Genomic DNA, 14,743 nt, shown 5'->3' on the forward strand with positions numbered 1-14,743 from the left:
CATTAATTTAATATTTAGACCACCTGGAACTGTTCACTCCTTTCTTAAATCAGCCCTGACAGCAGGATATCAAGAATAAAGGGGGAAGTTTTCCACACCAGTTGAACACTTAACTGCCCTTTATGCTTTTGAAAATCTCCCCAAAGATGTTCAGTGAGTCTTAAAAGGTACCATGGGACAGCAGCAAGATATGAGGCTGTGGTTCAGAAATTGCCTCAAGAACACCAGCTCCCAAAAACTAGGAACAGAGTCGACCACAGAGTTCATGTAAACATCTACCCAACATCCACCAGGATGATTACTCCAGCATTATAACTGACTGCACTTTCAATGCTGTCATCAAAAGCAGAGTGCTGTGATTTCAGGAAGGTCAGAGGAGGGTTAGAAATCCATGGGAAAGAAAACAAACATTACTTAGAAAGATAGAGTGGATTCTACCAATGATCTTGGAAAAAACAGAACAAATATTATCACAACAGCTTAGTTAGGTGTCCTTTACCTTCTCTCCCAAGTAGGATTGTGGTGCCACCCAATATAAACTGTGCACAGAGGTAGGCAACTCTTGAACATCAGCAACTACACTATTGCTGCCTGGATTGAAGGTTACGGGGACATCAATGTTATAGTCAGCTGTCTCCATGCGCCAGTTCCTCATATCAACAAACTAATAACAAAATATAAAAGGGAAATTAGGCCATGTTTAATCATTTATTAAAACCTTTCCAGGTTCAGTGTATAGCGTCATTTATGAGACATACCATATTGATTATACAAGGTACTGAGGATAAAATTCACCCCTCCAGAGACAGACTTCACAAAGCCCTATGCAACACTTGTGCCCCACTTAAAATTCGCCTCAAAAGGGGCTTAAGTGGATCATAAGTGGTGCATAAGCCTACTGTTCGCCTTCTGCACAAGGGTGTTTGATTTATTACTATGGACTAAACTCTGTCCTTGGTTATATGTAAACACAACCCCCACTGAGGTCAATAGAAGCTGCATGTATGCAACCAAGGATAGAATTTGGCCTTATATTTTAAGTCCATAAACTATTTTCCCCCTTTAAATAAGAAGTCTAAAAAGGTCTTCCTAACTCATCTACTTCCTGAAACCTCCTGCAAATTTCACTAGTGCTGCACTAACCCTATGTCAAAATCACCAGTGCTTTGTTTAGTCTATTGTTTTAAAAAACTGTTTTTATTTTGCAGTTTTAAACAAAAGCCAGAGCAATAATGTTTTACAGATGTAGATGTCCTCTGCAGGGATAGTGTCCCATACTACAAAGAAAAACCAACGGATCAAATTATATCATTTGAATAGCAGAGGGAGAATTATTTTACAGTATACTTCAGGTCCTGACTTCCTTTACAGCTTAGCTGGAAGTTTCAACATTAGAATTAATTATCTTTTGCTTGGGGTGAGATAGGTGGCATCTATCATTACACTATAGAGCAGAATGGCTATATGGAATTACAATGGCAAAAATAAAAATGAATGCATGTGTCTCGGAATCACTCACAGAACAATCTGACATCGAAATATCCACAAGCTCAACAACAGGCTTCCGTAGGGACAGCAACCGCAGTCATTGGGTGAAATCCTGACTCCACTGACACCAACAAGAGCTTAGTCATTTGCTCAAGTGGGGCCAGGATTTCACCCATTGTGCTTAAAGAATAAAGTGCTACAATCCAGATAACACCTAGTCCACATCTGAGCCTAAACCAAACCTCCAGATCCAGATTCAGATATTCTCAAAGCTCACGAATATTTGGATCTGTATTTGAACTTTGAGATGTTTGGATCAAAGAACATTTTTTTCCTGTCTTTTATTAGAAATGTTTCTTGTAATGTCCAATTTAAATATTCCCTTGTTTATTTTCAGGCTGTTTCTCCTTGTTTTCAACGCTTATCAGCCTTAAATAATTCCTCCCATTCATTTATGTTATCACATGAGTATATCCCAATTTCCCTCCTCCTCCTCCCTTCTTGTGTCATGTTTTTCCCTATGAAAATGAAGAAGGGCAGAGCCTGTTCACATAGAGAGCTCATGTTGAATATTACCACAGACCTCTTGCACACTATCTAGGTCTCAAATACACCTGTAGTGCGTATTTCCTACAAGCAAGATATCAAATTAATTGCTTCATTAACTTTTTGGAAAAGTGTACTGTAACTAGATATCTCCCTTCAACAAAATCTTTGATGGCTGTAGCCACCTAGAACAGAGGACTGGCTTCAGCTCTAGCTGAAACAGAGAGGTAGACAGACCATTTCCCACAGGGCAGCACTTTCAGATTCTGCAGGGGTCTTAAGGAGGCTGCACCATAAGTTGCACTGTTTGTTGCAGAGAAGGCATCTCATGGGAAACACAACACTTTTCAGTGGTTTCCAGAGAATATTTCCCATTCTCATGATTCAGTAAAATACAATTTGTCTTTTTGGAAGAAATCTGATAGTTTCTTAATGCGATAGATGCCTGTAACTAAAAATACACATGAAATATACCTTAGTTCTATGATTACTTGTGCTGTGACAGTTGCTAGTAGCTCCAAAACAAAAGCAAGAAGTGCAGCCCTTGGGATTAGAAGGATCCAAATAAAATGATCCTTGACGGCAAATGTCACATTGCCTACCTTCAACATTCTCCTGTTAAAGAACAATTGAAAAAAGTTATTAAAGTTTTCCATATGTTATTGGTCAACCCGCAAAATACCAGGCACCTAAAACAAAGTTCCTACAGGAACATTTAAATATTTATAAAATATAAGAGAATATAAATGTGAAATTGTTACTTATGGTCAGGGCCGGCTTCAGGAACCAGCAAACCAAGCAGGTGCCTGGGGCGGCAAACGTAAAGGGGCGGCAGGAGGTCGGGCTCTAGGGTGGCAATCCGCCCTCAGCAGCGGCGGGAATTCGGTGGCCGCTCCGTCACCGTGCGTTTCATGCTTGGCGGCAATTCAGCGGCGTGGACACAACTCTTCTTCGGTCGCCGGCAGCAATTTGGCGGCCCTGCCATCACTCTGCCTCCGTGTTCGGTGGCAAGGGTTTTTTTGGTTTTTGTTTTGCTGCTTGGGGCAGCAAAAATGCTGGAGCCGGCCCTACTTATGGTCTTCTGTAAATGGTATTCCAAATGCAAATGAAATAGTCTCCTCTTGAAAGGGAACTTCTGTGCCAATAACTTATTCATAGCTTTGTCTCCTGCATGCACAACAGGAAGGTCTCCTTCTTAGCTACTAAATATACAGACCCAATTGCATATCAGCAGTCTGTATGTTGGGTATATATAAAAATACAGTTCACTGCAATTGCACATGGAAAAACTATGTCATTTTTGAGAAGCCTTTCCACTCGATCTGAATAAAGATCTGCAGTGTAATTACTGTAGCTCACTGCTGAGTAATGAACATTGATCAGCCCCAGTTCTGAATACTACTAAGTGATTTCCTAACCAAAATCCTCAAGCTGGTTCTTCCAAACCTACATGTGAAAGGTCACATATGAAACTTCACATTTATAGAGTTCAGTCTATGCAAATCACAGCAATGGTAAACATCATGCATACACTGGGGCACTGAAATGTCAATTACATCAGTGGTTCTCAAACTAGGGCCGCAGCTTGTTCAGGGAAAGCCCCTGGCAGGCCGGGCCGGTTTGTTTACCTGACGCGTCTGCAAGTTCGGCCGATCGCAGCTTCCACTGGCCATGGTTTGCTGCTCCAGGCCAATGGGGGCTGCAGGAAGGGTGGCCAGCACATCCCTCAGCCCACGTTGCTTCCCACAACCCCCATTGGCCTGGAGCGGCGAACCACGGCTAGTGGGAGGTGCAATCAGCTGAACCTGCAGACGTGGCAGGTAAACAAACCGGTCCAGCCCACCAAGGCTTTCCCTAAACAAGCGGCGGCCCGAGTTTGAGAACAACTGAATTACATCATATGACCAAAAAAAAAAAGCCTGAAGCCTAGTGGATATAAAAAAACCCCAAACTACAGATGCAAAACAGAGATGTGTGTGTGCACATAGAGTTTCAACACATATGTGCACACATAGCATGTAGTACCTTAATGTACTGCATAAATCTAGGTCTCTCTGTGAAACAGATCAACATTAAATGTATTCTACAAACTTCTTAATTGCAGTTTATTTGCAATCCAGGCAAGTGCTCCAATGCATTTTTATATACTTGAATTTAATTCTTATCTAAGAACTGCAAATAACAAATTCACTTTATTATACCCATTAAATATGAAACAGCCACTGATATGGAAACTGTTATTTGTGAATGCACAAGTATCTTGATTTATCTGACCTTGCAGAGACAAGCTCCTGTCCGTGGATCACAAACATCTGGCTCTGTTCCATCTCTGTTACAATTACAGGGAATACAATCTGGGAAACTGTAAGAGCCAGGACTGCAGCGATCACATTGTCGCCCTGTTATTCCTGGCCTGCACCTTTACCAACAAAACAAACAGAAACATTCAGGTTTGTTTGTGTAGGAAGACATTGTCACAGGGGTGGGAATAAAATAATGCAAAGGATCTGAAGTGATCGTCTGGTCTTTAAACAAAAAGAAAAGGAGTACTTGTGGCACCTTAGAGACTAACCAATTTATTTAAGCATAAGCTTTCGTGAGCTACAGCTCACTTCATCGGACGCATGCAGTGGAAAATACAGTATGGAGATTTTATACACACAGACCATGAAAAAATGGGTGTTTATCACTTCAAAAGGTGTTCTCTCTATTTGAGCATAAGCTTTCATGAGCTACAGCTCACTTCATCGGATGAATAAAGTGGAAAATGCAGTGAGGATGTTTTATACACACAGACCATAAAAAAATGGGTGTTTATCACTTCAAAAGGTTTTTCATGGTCTGTGTGTATAAAACTTCCTCACTGCATTTTCCACTTTATGCATCCGATGAAGTGAGCTGTAGCTCACAAAAGCTTATGCTCAAATAAATTGTTTAGTCTCTAAGGTGCCACAAGTACTCCTTTTCTTTTTGCGAATACAGACTAACATGGCTGCTACTCTGAAAACTGGTCTTTAAACACCACTCATGGGGATCAGCTGAAATAGATTACCATTTTTCTCGAAGTGTAAGGAGTATTGCAATGCCTAACAATGGTCACTCCACCCAGTGGGGGTGGTTTGATTTTCAACACTGCAGGTGTTGAAGTTGGGATTCATATTCTGAAGCTGTTCAGCATCTGCAGCAGGGAGGTACCACCTTGCGAACACAGGGAGTCTGACACCCGCATGCTGTATCCCAGGCAGGAGTCTGTATTCAGAAGAGCTATAGAGCTGACAGTGAGTGGCCATTTACCAAAGCACCCAGCTGCTAACAACAAGATGGCGTTTCCCAGTGAAAAGATTACATAACTTACAGGGCTGTAAGATATAGATATTCAGGCCTGTCTGTAAAGGCCTATACTCTAAGAATTTAGGTGTATTCTTATCACTTGGCTAGTTCTAGAGGTATAAAAGAAAGAATCAAAATCACTGTCTGCTGGCGTAAGAGCCTTCTCTTACTGTGACAGTCTGAGGCCCTGTTCTTAGGCTAAGGCCTTTGGTTAAGCAGCAGAGGCAGCCATAAACTGGGAAGCGAACAGTCACATCCTCACATTCCAACCTAGTCACATTGAAATAAGGTGCTATTGGGCTGTTAGGAATACAATCCTGTTCTGATAATGCCTATCGCCTCCAGAGAAAGGGAAGTGCCTAGAAGATGTAAAAGGAAACTTAGTTTGATAGCATCCTGTCTGGCAAGAACTCACTTATCAATAGCTGGGATGTGAAATGCATCCGATGAAGTGATGTAGCTCACGAAAGCTTATGCTCAAATAAATTTGTTAGTCTCTAAGGTGCCACAAGTACTCCTCCTCATTTCTGTGTTTGTTCTATCACTGTAGTCCCCATTTCCCTATTGTTTGTCTGCATAATCTCTGCTGGTTCTGTGATTGTTCCTGTCAGCTGTATAATTAATTTTGCTGGGTGTAAACTAAATAAGGTGGTGGGATATAATTGGTTAAATAATCATGTTACAATATGTTAGGATTGGTTAGTTAAACTTCAGTAAAATGATTCGCAAAAAGAAAAGGAGTACTTGTGGCACCTTAGAGACTAACAAATTTATTTGAGCATAAGCTTTCGTGAGCTACAGCTCACTTCATCGGATGCATTCAGTGAAGTGAGCTGTAGCTCACGAAAGCTTATGCTCAAATAAATTTGTTAGTCTCTAAGATGCCACAAGTACTCCTTTTCTTTTTGCGAATACAGACTAACACGGCTGCTACTCTGAAACCAGTAAAGTGATTGGTTAAGGTATAGCTAAACAGAACTCAAGTTTTACTATATAGTCTGCAGTCAATCAGGAAGTGTGTGTGTGGGGGGGGGGAAATGGGAATGGGGAAATTGGAATCATGTTTTGCTAAGGGGGGAAATGGGAACAGGGAATGGAGGCACAGAAATTGGAATCATGTTTAGCTAAGGGCAGGAATGGGAACAGGGACACAGGTAAGGCTCTGTGGTGTCCGAGCTGGGAAGTGGGACACTAAGGAAGGAAACTGGAATCATACTTGCTGAAAGTTCACCCCAATAAACATCAAATTGTTTGCACCTTTGGACTTTGGGTATTGTTGCTCTCTGTTCATGCAAGAAGGACCAGGGAAGTAAGTGGGTGAAGGAATAAGCTCCCTAACACTGTAAACCTTGTTTATACAAACTTGTTCACACTGGGTGAAATCCACTTGGCTCAGATACAAAGCCCTGGTCTACACTAGGACTTTAGGTCGAATTTAGCAGCGTTAAATCGATTTAAACCTGCACCCGTCCACACAATGAAGCCCTTTATTTCGACTTAAAGGGCTCTTAAAATCGATTTCCTTACTCCACCCCTGACAAGTGGATTAGCGCTTAAATCGACGTTGCCGCCTCGAATTTGGGGTACTGTGGACACAATTCGATGGTATTGGCCTCCGGGAGCTATCCCAGAGTGCTCCATTATGACCGCTCTGGACAGCACTCTCAACTCAGATGCACTGGCCAGGTAGACAGGAAAAGAACCGCGAACTTTTGAATCTCATTTCCTGTTTGGCCAGCGTGGCAAGCTGCAGGTGACCATGCAGAGCTCATCAGCACAGGTGACCATGATGGAGTCCCAGAATCGCAAAAGAGCTCCAGCATGGACCGAACGGGAGGTACGGGATCTGATCGTTGTTTGGGGAGAGGAATCTGTGCTATCAGAACTCCGTTCCAGTTTTCGAAATGCCAAAACCTTTGTGAAAATCTCCCAGGGCATGAAGGACAGAGGCCATAACAGGGACCCGAAGCAGTGCCGCGTGAAACTGAAGGAGCTGAGGCAAGCCTACCAGAAAACCAGAGAGGCGAACAGCCGCTCTGGGTCAGAGCCCCAAACATGCCGCTTCTATGATGAGCTGCATGCCATTTTAGGGGGTTCAGCCACCACTACCCCAGCCGTGTTGTTTGACTCCTTCAATGGAGATGGAGGCAATACGGAAGCAGGTTTTGGGGACGAAGAAGATGATGATGAGGAGGAGGTTGTAGATAGCTCACAGCAAGCAAGCGGAGAAACTGGTTTTCCCGACAGCCAGGAACTGTTTCTCACCCTAGACCTGGAGCCAGTAGCCCCCGAACCCACCCAAGGCTGCCTCCTGGACCCAGCAGGCGGAGAAGGGACCTCTGGTGAGTGTACCTTTTAAAATACTATACATGGTTTAAAAGCAAGCATGTGAAAGGATTACTTTGCCCTGGCATTTGTGGTTCTCCTAGATGTAGTCCTAAAGCCTTTGCAAAAGGTTTCTGGGGAGGGCAGCCTTATTGCGTCCTTCATGGTAGGACACTTTACCACTCCATGCCAGTAACACGTACTCGGGAATCATTGTAGAACAAAGCATTGCAGTGTATGTTTGCTGGCATTCAAACAACATCCGTTCTTTATCTCTCTGTGTTATCCTCAGGAGAGTGAGATATAATTCATGGTCACCTGGTTGAAATAGAGTGCTTTTCTTCAGGGGACACTCAGAGGAGCCCATTTCTGCTGGGCTGTTTGCCTGTGGCTAAACAGAAATGTTCCCCGCTGTTAGCCACAGGGAGGGGGGAAGGTTGAGGGGGTAGTCACGCGGTGGGAGGAGGCAAAATGCGACCTTGTAACGAAAGCACATGTGCTATGTATGTAATGTTAACACCAAGGTTTACCCTGAAAGAGTGTAGCCACTGTTTTATAAAATGTGCCTTTTTAAATACCGCTGTCCCTTTTTTTTTCTCCACCAGCTGCATGTGTTTCAATGATCACAGGATCTTCTCCTTCCCAGAGGCTAGTGAAGCTTAGAAAGAAAAAAAAACGCACTCGCGATGAAATGTTCTCCGAGCTCATGCTGTCCTCCCACACTGACAGAGCACAGACGAATGCGTGGAGGCAAATAATTACGGAGTGCAGGAAAGCACAAAATGACCGGGAGGAGAGGTGGCGGGCTGAAGAGAGTAAGTGGTGGGCTGAAGACAGGGCTGAAGCTCAAATGTGGCGGCAGCGTGATGAGAGGAGGCAGGATTCAATGCTGAGGCTGCTGCAGGACCAAACCAGTATGCTCCAGTGTATGGTTGAGCTGCAGCAAAGGCAGCTGGAGCACAGACTGCCACTGCAGCCCCTCTGTAACCAACCGCCCTCCTCCCCAAGTTCCATAGCCTCCACACCCAGACGCCCAAGAACGCGGTGGGGGGGCCTCCGGCCAACCAGCCACTCCACCACAGAGGATTGCCCAAAAAAAAGAAGGCTGTCATTCAATAAGTTTTAAAGTTGTAAACTTTTAAAGTGCTGTGTGGCATTTTCCTTCCCTCCTCCACCACCCCTCCTGGGCTACCTTGGTAGTCATCCCCCTATTTGTGTGATGAATGAATAAAGAATGCATGAATGTGAAGCAACAATGACTTTATTGCCTCTGCAAGCGGTGATTGAAGGGAGGAGGGGCGGGTGGTTAGCTTACAGGGAAGTAGAGTGAACCAAGGGGCGGGGGGTTTCATCAAGGAGAAACAAACAGAACTTTCACACCGTAGCCTGGCCAGTCATGAAACTGGTTTTCAAAGCTTCTCTGATGCGTACCGCGCCCTCCTGTGCTCTTCTAACCGCCCTGGTGTCTGGCTGCGCGTAACCAGCAGCCAGGCGATTTGCCTCAACCTCCCACCCCGCCATAAACGTCTCCCCCTTACTCTCACAGATATTGTGGAGCACACAGCAAGCAGTAATAACAGTGGGAATATTGGTTTCGCTGAGGTCTAAGCGAGTCAGTAAACTGCGCCAGCGCGCCTTTAAACGTCCAAATGCACATTCTACCACCATTCTGCACTTGCTCAGCCTGTAGTTGAACAGCTCCTGACTACTGTCCAGGCTGCCTGTGTACGGCTTCATGAGCCATGGCATTAAGGGGTAGGCTGGGTCCCCAAGGATACATATAGGCATTTCAACATCCCCAACAGTTATTTTCTGGTCTGGGAATAAAGTCCCTTCCTGCAGCTTTTGAAACAGACCAGAGTTCCTGAAGATATGAGCATTATGCACCTTTCCCGGCCATCCCATGTTGATGTTGGTGAAACGTCCCTTGTGATCCACCAGAGCTTGCAGCACTATCGAAAAGTACCCCTTGCGGTTTATGTACTCGGCAGCTTGGTGCTCCGGTGCCAAGATAGGGATATGGGTTCCGTCTATAGCCCCACCACAGTTAGGGAATCCCATTGCAGCAAAGCCATCCACTATGACCTGCACATTTCCCAGGGTCACTACCCTTGATATCAGCAGATCTTTGATTGCGTGGGCTACTTGCATCACAGCAGCCCCCACAGTAGATTTGCCCACTCCAAATTGATTCCCAACTGACCGGTAGCTGTCTGGCGTTGCAAGCTTCCACAGGGCTATCGCCACTCGCTTCTCAACTGTGAGGGCTGCTCTCATCTTGGTATTCATGTGCCTCAGGGCAGGGGAAAGTAAGTCACAAAGTTCCATGAAAGTGCCCTTACGCATGCGAAAGTTTCGCAGCCACTGGGAATCGTCCCAGACCTGCAACACTATGCGGTCCCACCAGTCTGTGCTTGTTTCCCAAGCCCAGAATCGGTGTTCCACAGCATGAACCTGCCCCATTAGCACCATGATGCATGCATTGGCAGGGCCCATGCTTTCAGAGAAATCTGTGTCCATGTCCTGATCACTCACGTGACCGCGCTGACGTCGCCTCCTCGCCCGGTATCGCTTTGCCAGGTTCTGGTGCTGCATATACTGCTGGATAATGTGTGTGGTGTTTAATGTGCTCCTAATTGCCAAAGTGAGCTGAGCGGCCTCCATGCTTGCCTTGGTATGGCGTCCGCACAGAAAAAAGGCGCGGAACGATTGTCTGCCGTTGCTCTGACGGAGGGAGGGGCGACTGACGACACGGCTTACAGGGTTGGCTTCAGGGAGCTAAAATCAACAAAGGGGGTGTCTGTACATCAAGGAGTATTTCAGGCAGGACTTCACGGAGGGTTCCAATAAGAAATGGTGCACCTAAGTTATTGTCCTTATTGGAACAAGAAGGTTAGCCTGGCCTCTGATTGATACATGGCTAGATTTACCTCGCTGCACCTTCTCTGTGAGTGACTGCAGTGTGACCTAGAAGAATGAGTCCCCTAGACAGGGGAGGGGGGGAAGCAAATGAGTACAAAACAAATCTGGTCTATTTCTTGTTTTGATCCACTCCATCTATCTTTTACATCTTTGGCTGGCAGCAGACGGTGCAGAAGGACTGCATGCCATCCACATCTCATGGCTGCTCGGCAGAAGATGGTACAGTACGACTGCTAGCAGTCCGTATCGCCTGCCCGCTCACCATAAGACGGTTCAATAGGACTGACTGCAGGACTAAAGAGAATGACCTGGTCAAGTCACTCCAAATTTAGTCCCTGCGCCCATGTCTGCCCAGGCGCTCCCAGCCGACGTGGCCAGGAGCACCTCGGACATGACGATGACGGCTACCAGTCGAACTGTACCGTCTGCTGCCACAAGGCAAGGGGTTGCTGCTACTGTGTAGCAATGCCATACCGCGTCTGCCAGCACCCAGGAGACATAGGGTGACGGTTACCTGAGCGGGCTCCATGCTTGCCGTGGTATGGCGTCTGCACAGGGAACTCAGGAAAAAAGGCGCGAAATGATTGTCTGCCCTTGCTTTCACGGAGGGAGGGAGGGAACGGGGGCCTGACGATATGTACCCAGAACCACCCGCGACAATGTTTTAGCCCCATCAGGCATTGGGATCTCAACCCAGAATTCCAATGGGCAGCGGAGACTGCGGGAACTGTGGGATAGCTACCCACAGTGCAACGCTCCGGAAGTCGACTCTAGCCTCGGTACTGTGGAAGCGCTCCGCCGAGTTAATGCACTTAGAGCATTTTCTGTGGGGGGACACACACTCGAATATATAAAACCGATTTCTAAAAAACCGACTTCTATAAATTCGACCTTATTCCGTAGTGTAGACATACCCAAAGCCTGAGTAACTTGGCTTTCTCTGTGTGAAGAGTGATATAAGATGAAATCCAACCCCAAAGTCAGGACATGAGATCACAGAGCACCTCCTTTGGTGAAAGCAGCAACTCCCCTCCCATAGCCCCTACTCCAGCTTCTGGAGTGGACCTGCATAGTCTGGTGAGGCCACTGGATCTACAGAAATGTGGATCTTGTGACCTAGCCCCTCATCACCATCTCCTTGCTAGCTTCTTCCCACAGCCTCCCTCTGCAACTCCAGTGCAGGGTTTCAGGAGACCAAAGGCTCTGTACAGGAAAACACTTCCAAAGTCTAAAAATATTAACATCTGCATCTCTAGGTTTTATCTGTACTGGAACTGTGTGTTTAAAATCCCTTGGCAACCGGGCGTGTGTCTTTGGCTCTCAGCACTCACGTTTTGAATATGTGGGTACCCAAGCACTGGGAATTTACAACTAATAAATAGTTTTAAAGTGCTGGATTGAATACAATGGGCTGCATTTGATACAGCACATGAGCACAATTAAGCATTTCACCATACACTGGGGGAGGCTTGTCACACTCTAAGTACATTACCCACATATCCTCATAATAGAAAGTAAATTTGCACATAGAATTAGGACTTTGGACTTTGCTGTAATCCACGGAATTGAATATTTTAATCAGCATGTAATGGCTAACTTGGCAGTTTAATAATTAGTGCTTTGCAGCGAGAGAGAGAGAGAGCTCTGCTATACCATCAAGTATTGCTCATTTACCTTCCTCCATAAAGTACTGCTCATTTAGACAGGACACAGGAGGTTTACGTTGGACATTCGGAAAAACTTCCCAGCTGTCAGGGTGGCTAAGCACTGGAATAAATTGCCTAGGGAGGTTGTGGAATCTCCACCATTGGAGATTTTTAAGAGCAAGTTAGACAAACACTTGTCAGGGTTGGCCTAGATAATAATTAATCCGGCCATGAGTGCAGGGGACTGGACTAGATGACCTCTCAAGGTCCTTTCCAGTCTGATGTTTCTGTGGTTCTCATGAGCTTTCACTAACTGTCCAACAAGTGAAAAATATCACCATTATGGACAGATGACAAAGCTTTTCACAGAGAGAGAGAGAGAGAAAAAAAGGCAAAATTCCACTTCTTTGGCAAAATAGTGAGTTTGCCTCAGGCAGAAATTTGTTAATTTCTTAGTGATAAGAGGCTTAGGAACATTCAGAGCATGGGGTTGCGTCCCTGCCCATCCTGGCTAATAGTTGTTGATGGACGTATTCTCCATGAATTTATCTAATTCTTTTTTTAACCCAGTTATACTTTTGGCCTTCACAACATCCCCTGGCAACAAGTTCCATAGGTTGACTGTGTGTTGTGTGAGGAAGTACTTCCTTTTGTTTGTACTCTGGGAAAATAAGAGCTCTGTTGGTAAACTCCATTCATGGGATTAACAGTGGATTGGGAAAGCCCATGTTCCATTTTTGGGAGTCACAAATGAACACACAAGTCAAATTCAACCAGTCTTGTATACCTTAGTTGCATCAAAAATTAAGTCAGAGTGAGAAAAATACCCTACAGCCTCTCCACGGATTTGTGCTTGCCATGAAGGGCTCTCTTATATTTACAGGCAGATAAAAGAATGATGACTGTGACGGGATTGAAGAGGCTTCAGAAGTTAAGAGAATTCACTGCAGTTGCAGTTGTACACAGTAGTTTTTCATATAATGTAAATCAGAGGATACATCTAAAGAATGTATTCTCATCACACTGTGCTGGCAGTTAGACACATATGGCTTCATTTCAAAGGTGCTTAGCACCCACAGCTCCCTCCCAGTGAATAATATCAGGCACTTACACAGAGTGTAAGATTCATCAGAGGATCTCGAAGCTCTTTTAAAACATTACTTAAGCCTCACAACACCTTATGAGGTAGGTATCACAGAATCATAGAATATCAGGGTTGGAAGGGACCTCAGGAGGTCATCTAGTCCAACCCCCTGCTCAAAGCAGGACCAATCCCCAATTAAATCATCCCAGCCAGGGCTTTGTCAAGCCTGACCTTAAAAACTTCTAAGGAAGGAGATTCTACCACTAGGTAATTAGTATTTTAAGAATTATGGAGGGAGTATTGTTACAAAGTGGGAATTTTCTGTAATATTTTTATGAAGCCTATGTTTGCCTCAGTTTCCCTGTCCTTTGCATTGCTACCCAGTGGGGGAAAGAGGGTTAAGTTTGCTCCTGGAGGGAATGCAGGGCATGAGGTGTGGGTGTCACCTAGCTGTCTGGGCCGCAGAGAACAGGGTCATTTAAGAACTGGTAGAATGCAACTCAGATTAACAGAGGGTACAGAGAGACAACAATCAACACCCAACAGTGGGAAGCTCAGGCAAGTGGGGATGTGAACTCAGCATAGCCCAGGCTGGAGACAAAGGACTGAGAAGTGAAAGGCAAGGGATAAAGTGTTGGCTTTTGAGAGAGGCTGGCAGCTTTCACCTGGTTCAGACAAAGAGGTCAGAGGGAAACAGATCCTAATATGGAGTCATAACAGCTTTCATTGCACTGGATTGGCCAGGATGAGCTACGGCTTAACCTTTCACTCTCTTAACCTTTTCGCTCCAAGGACTTTCAGATTCTGTATGCCAGATGACCAATACATGCTTACCTGGTTAGGAAAAGGCTGCCCGGTGTCACTGCAAATACTCAATGGGAGTACTGCACTCTAAAGGGGTACAGTACAAGCCTCAAAGGGGAGTCGGGCTTGGCTGGATTCTCTGCAGGGAGCCACGGAGACAGACAGGGATTGCTGATGCCCAAAGGCCCAGTCTTGGAGGCCATGGGCCTGTCCCTGTGGAAATGTGTGCACCCTTGGGGCCCAGCACACTAATGGGATCACTCCCAAGGGACTGGTTACAGGCTGGGACACAAACCAGACCCTGTGAATCCATGAGAAGTGTATCTAGTAGTTAGAGCACATGTCTGGGAGTCGGAGTTCTGGTTTGTATTCCTGTGTGACACTGGGCAAGCCATTAGAAGACACAGAGGGGTTCAATGATTTACTCAAAGTCATATGGCAAGTCAGTGGCAAAAACAGAATTAAAGCTCAGGAGTCCTAATTCCCACTAACCAATTACCAGAGCAAACCAAGTTTGTACCATTTTCTAATCCCAGGATAGCAGTGCATAAATCTCTTTATATCAAAATAACAATACATCCACCCACCCCTGCAAGTA

General features: G+C 45.3%; 1 protein-coding gene across 7 annotated transcripts in view; it reads right to left on the reverse strand.

Moving 5' to 3' along the window:
• Nucleotides 1–14,743, reverse strand: part of LAMA3 (laminin subunit alpha 3) — a 193,598-nt gene that overhangs the window by 62,327 nt on the left and 116,528 nt on the right. For all 7 annotated transcript variants that reach the window (XM_075125273.1, XM_075125272.1, XM_075125271.1 and 4 more), the window contains 3 exons: nt 4,309–4,453; nt 2,509–2,649; nt 500–664 (listed from right to left, as the gene is read on the reverse strand). In XM_075125273.1, the coding sequence (XP_074981374.1) occupies nt 500–664; nt 2,509–2,649; nt 4,309–4,453 (451 nt within the window). The remainder of the gene's footprint in view (nt 1–499; nt 665–2,508; nt 2,650–4,308; nt 4,454–14,743) is intronic.

The sequence above is a fragment of the Caretta caretta genome, chromosome 2, assembly GCF_965140235.1.
Source record: "Caretta caretta isolate rCarCar2 chromosome 2, rCarCar1.hap1, whole genome shotgun sequence".
NCBI lineage: Eukaryota > Metazoa > Chordata > Testudines > Cheloniidae > Caretta > Caretta caretta.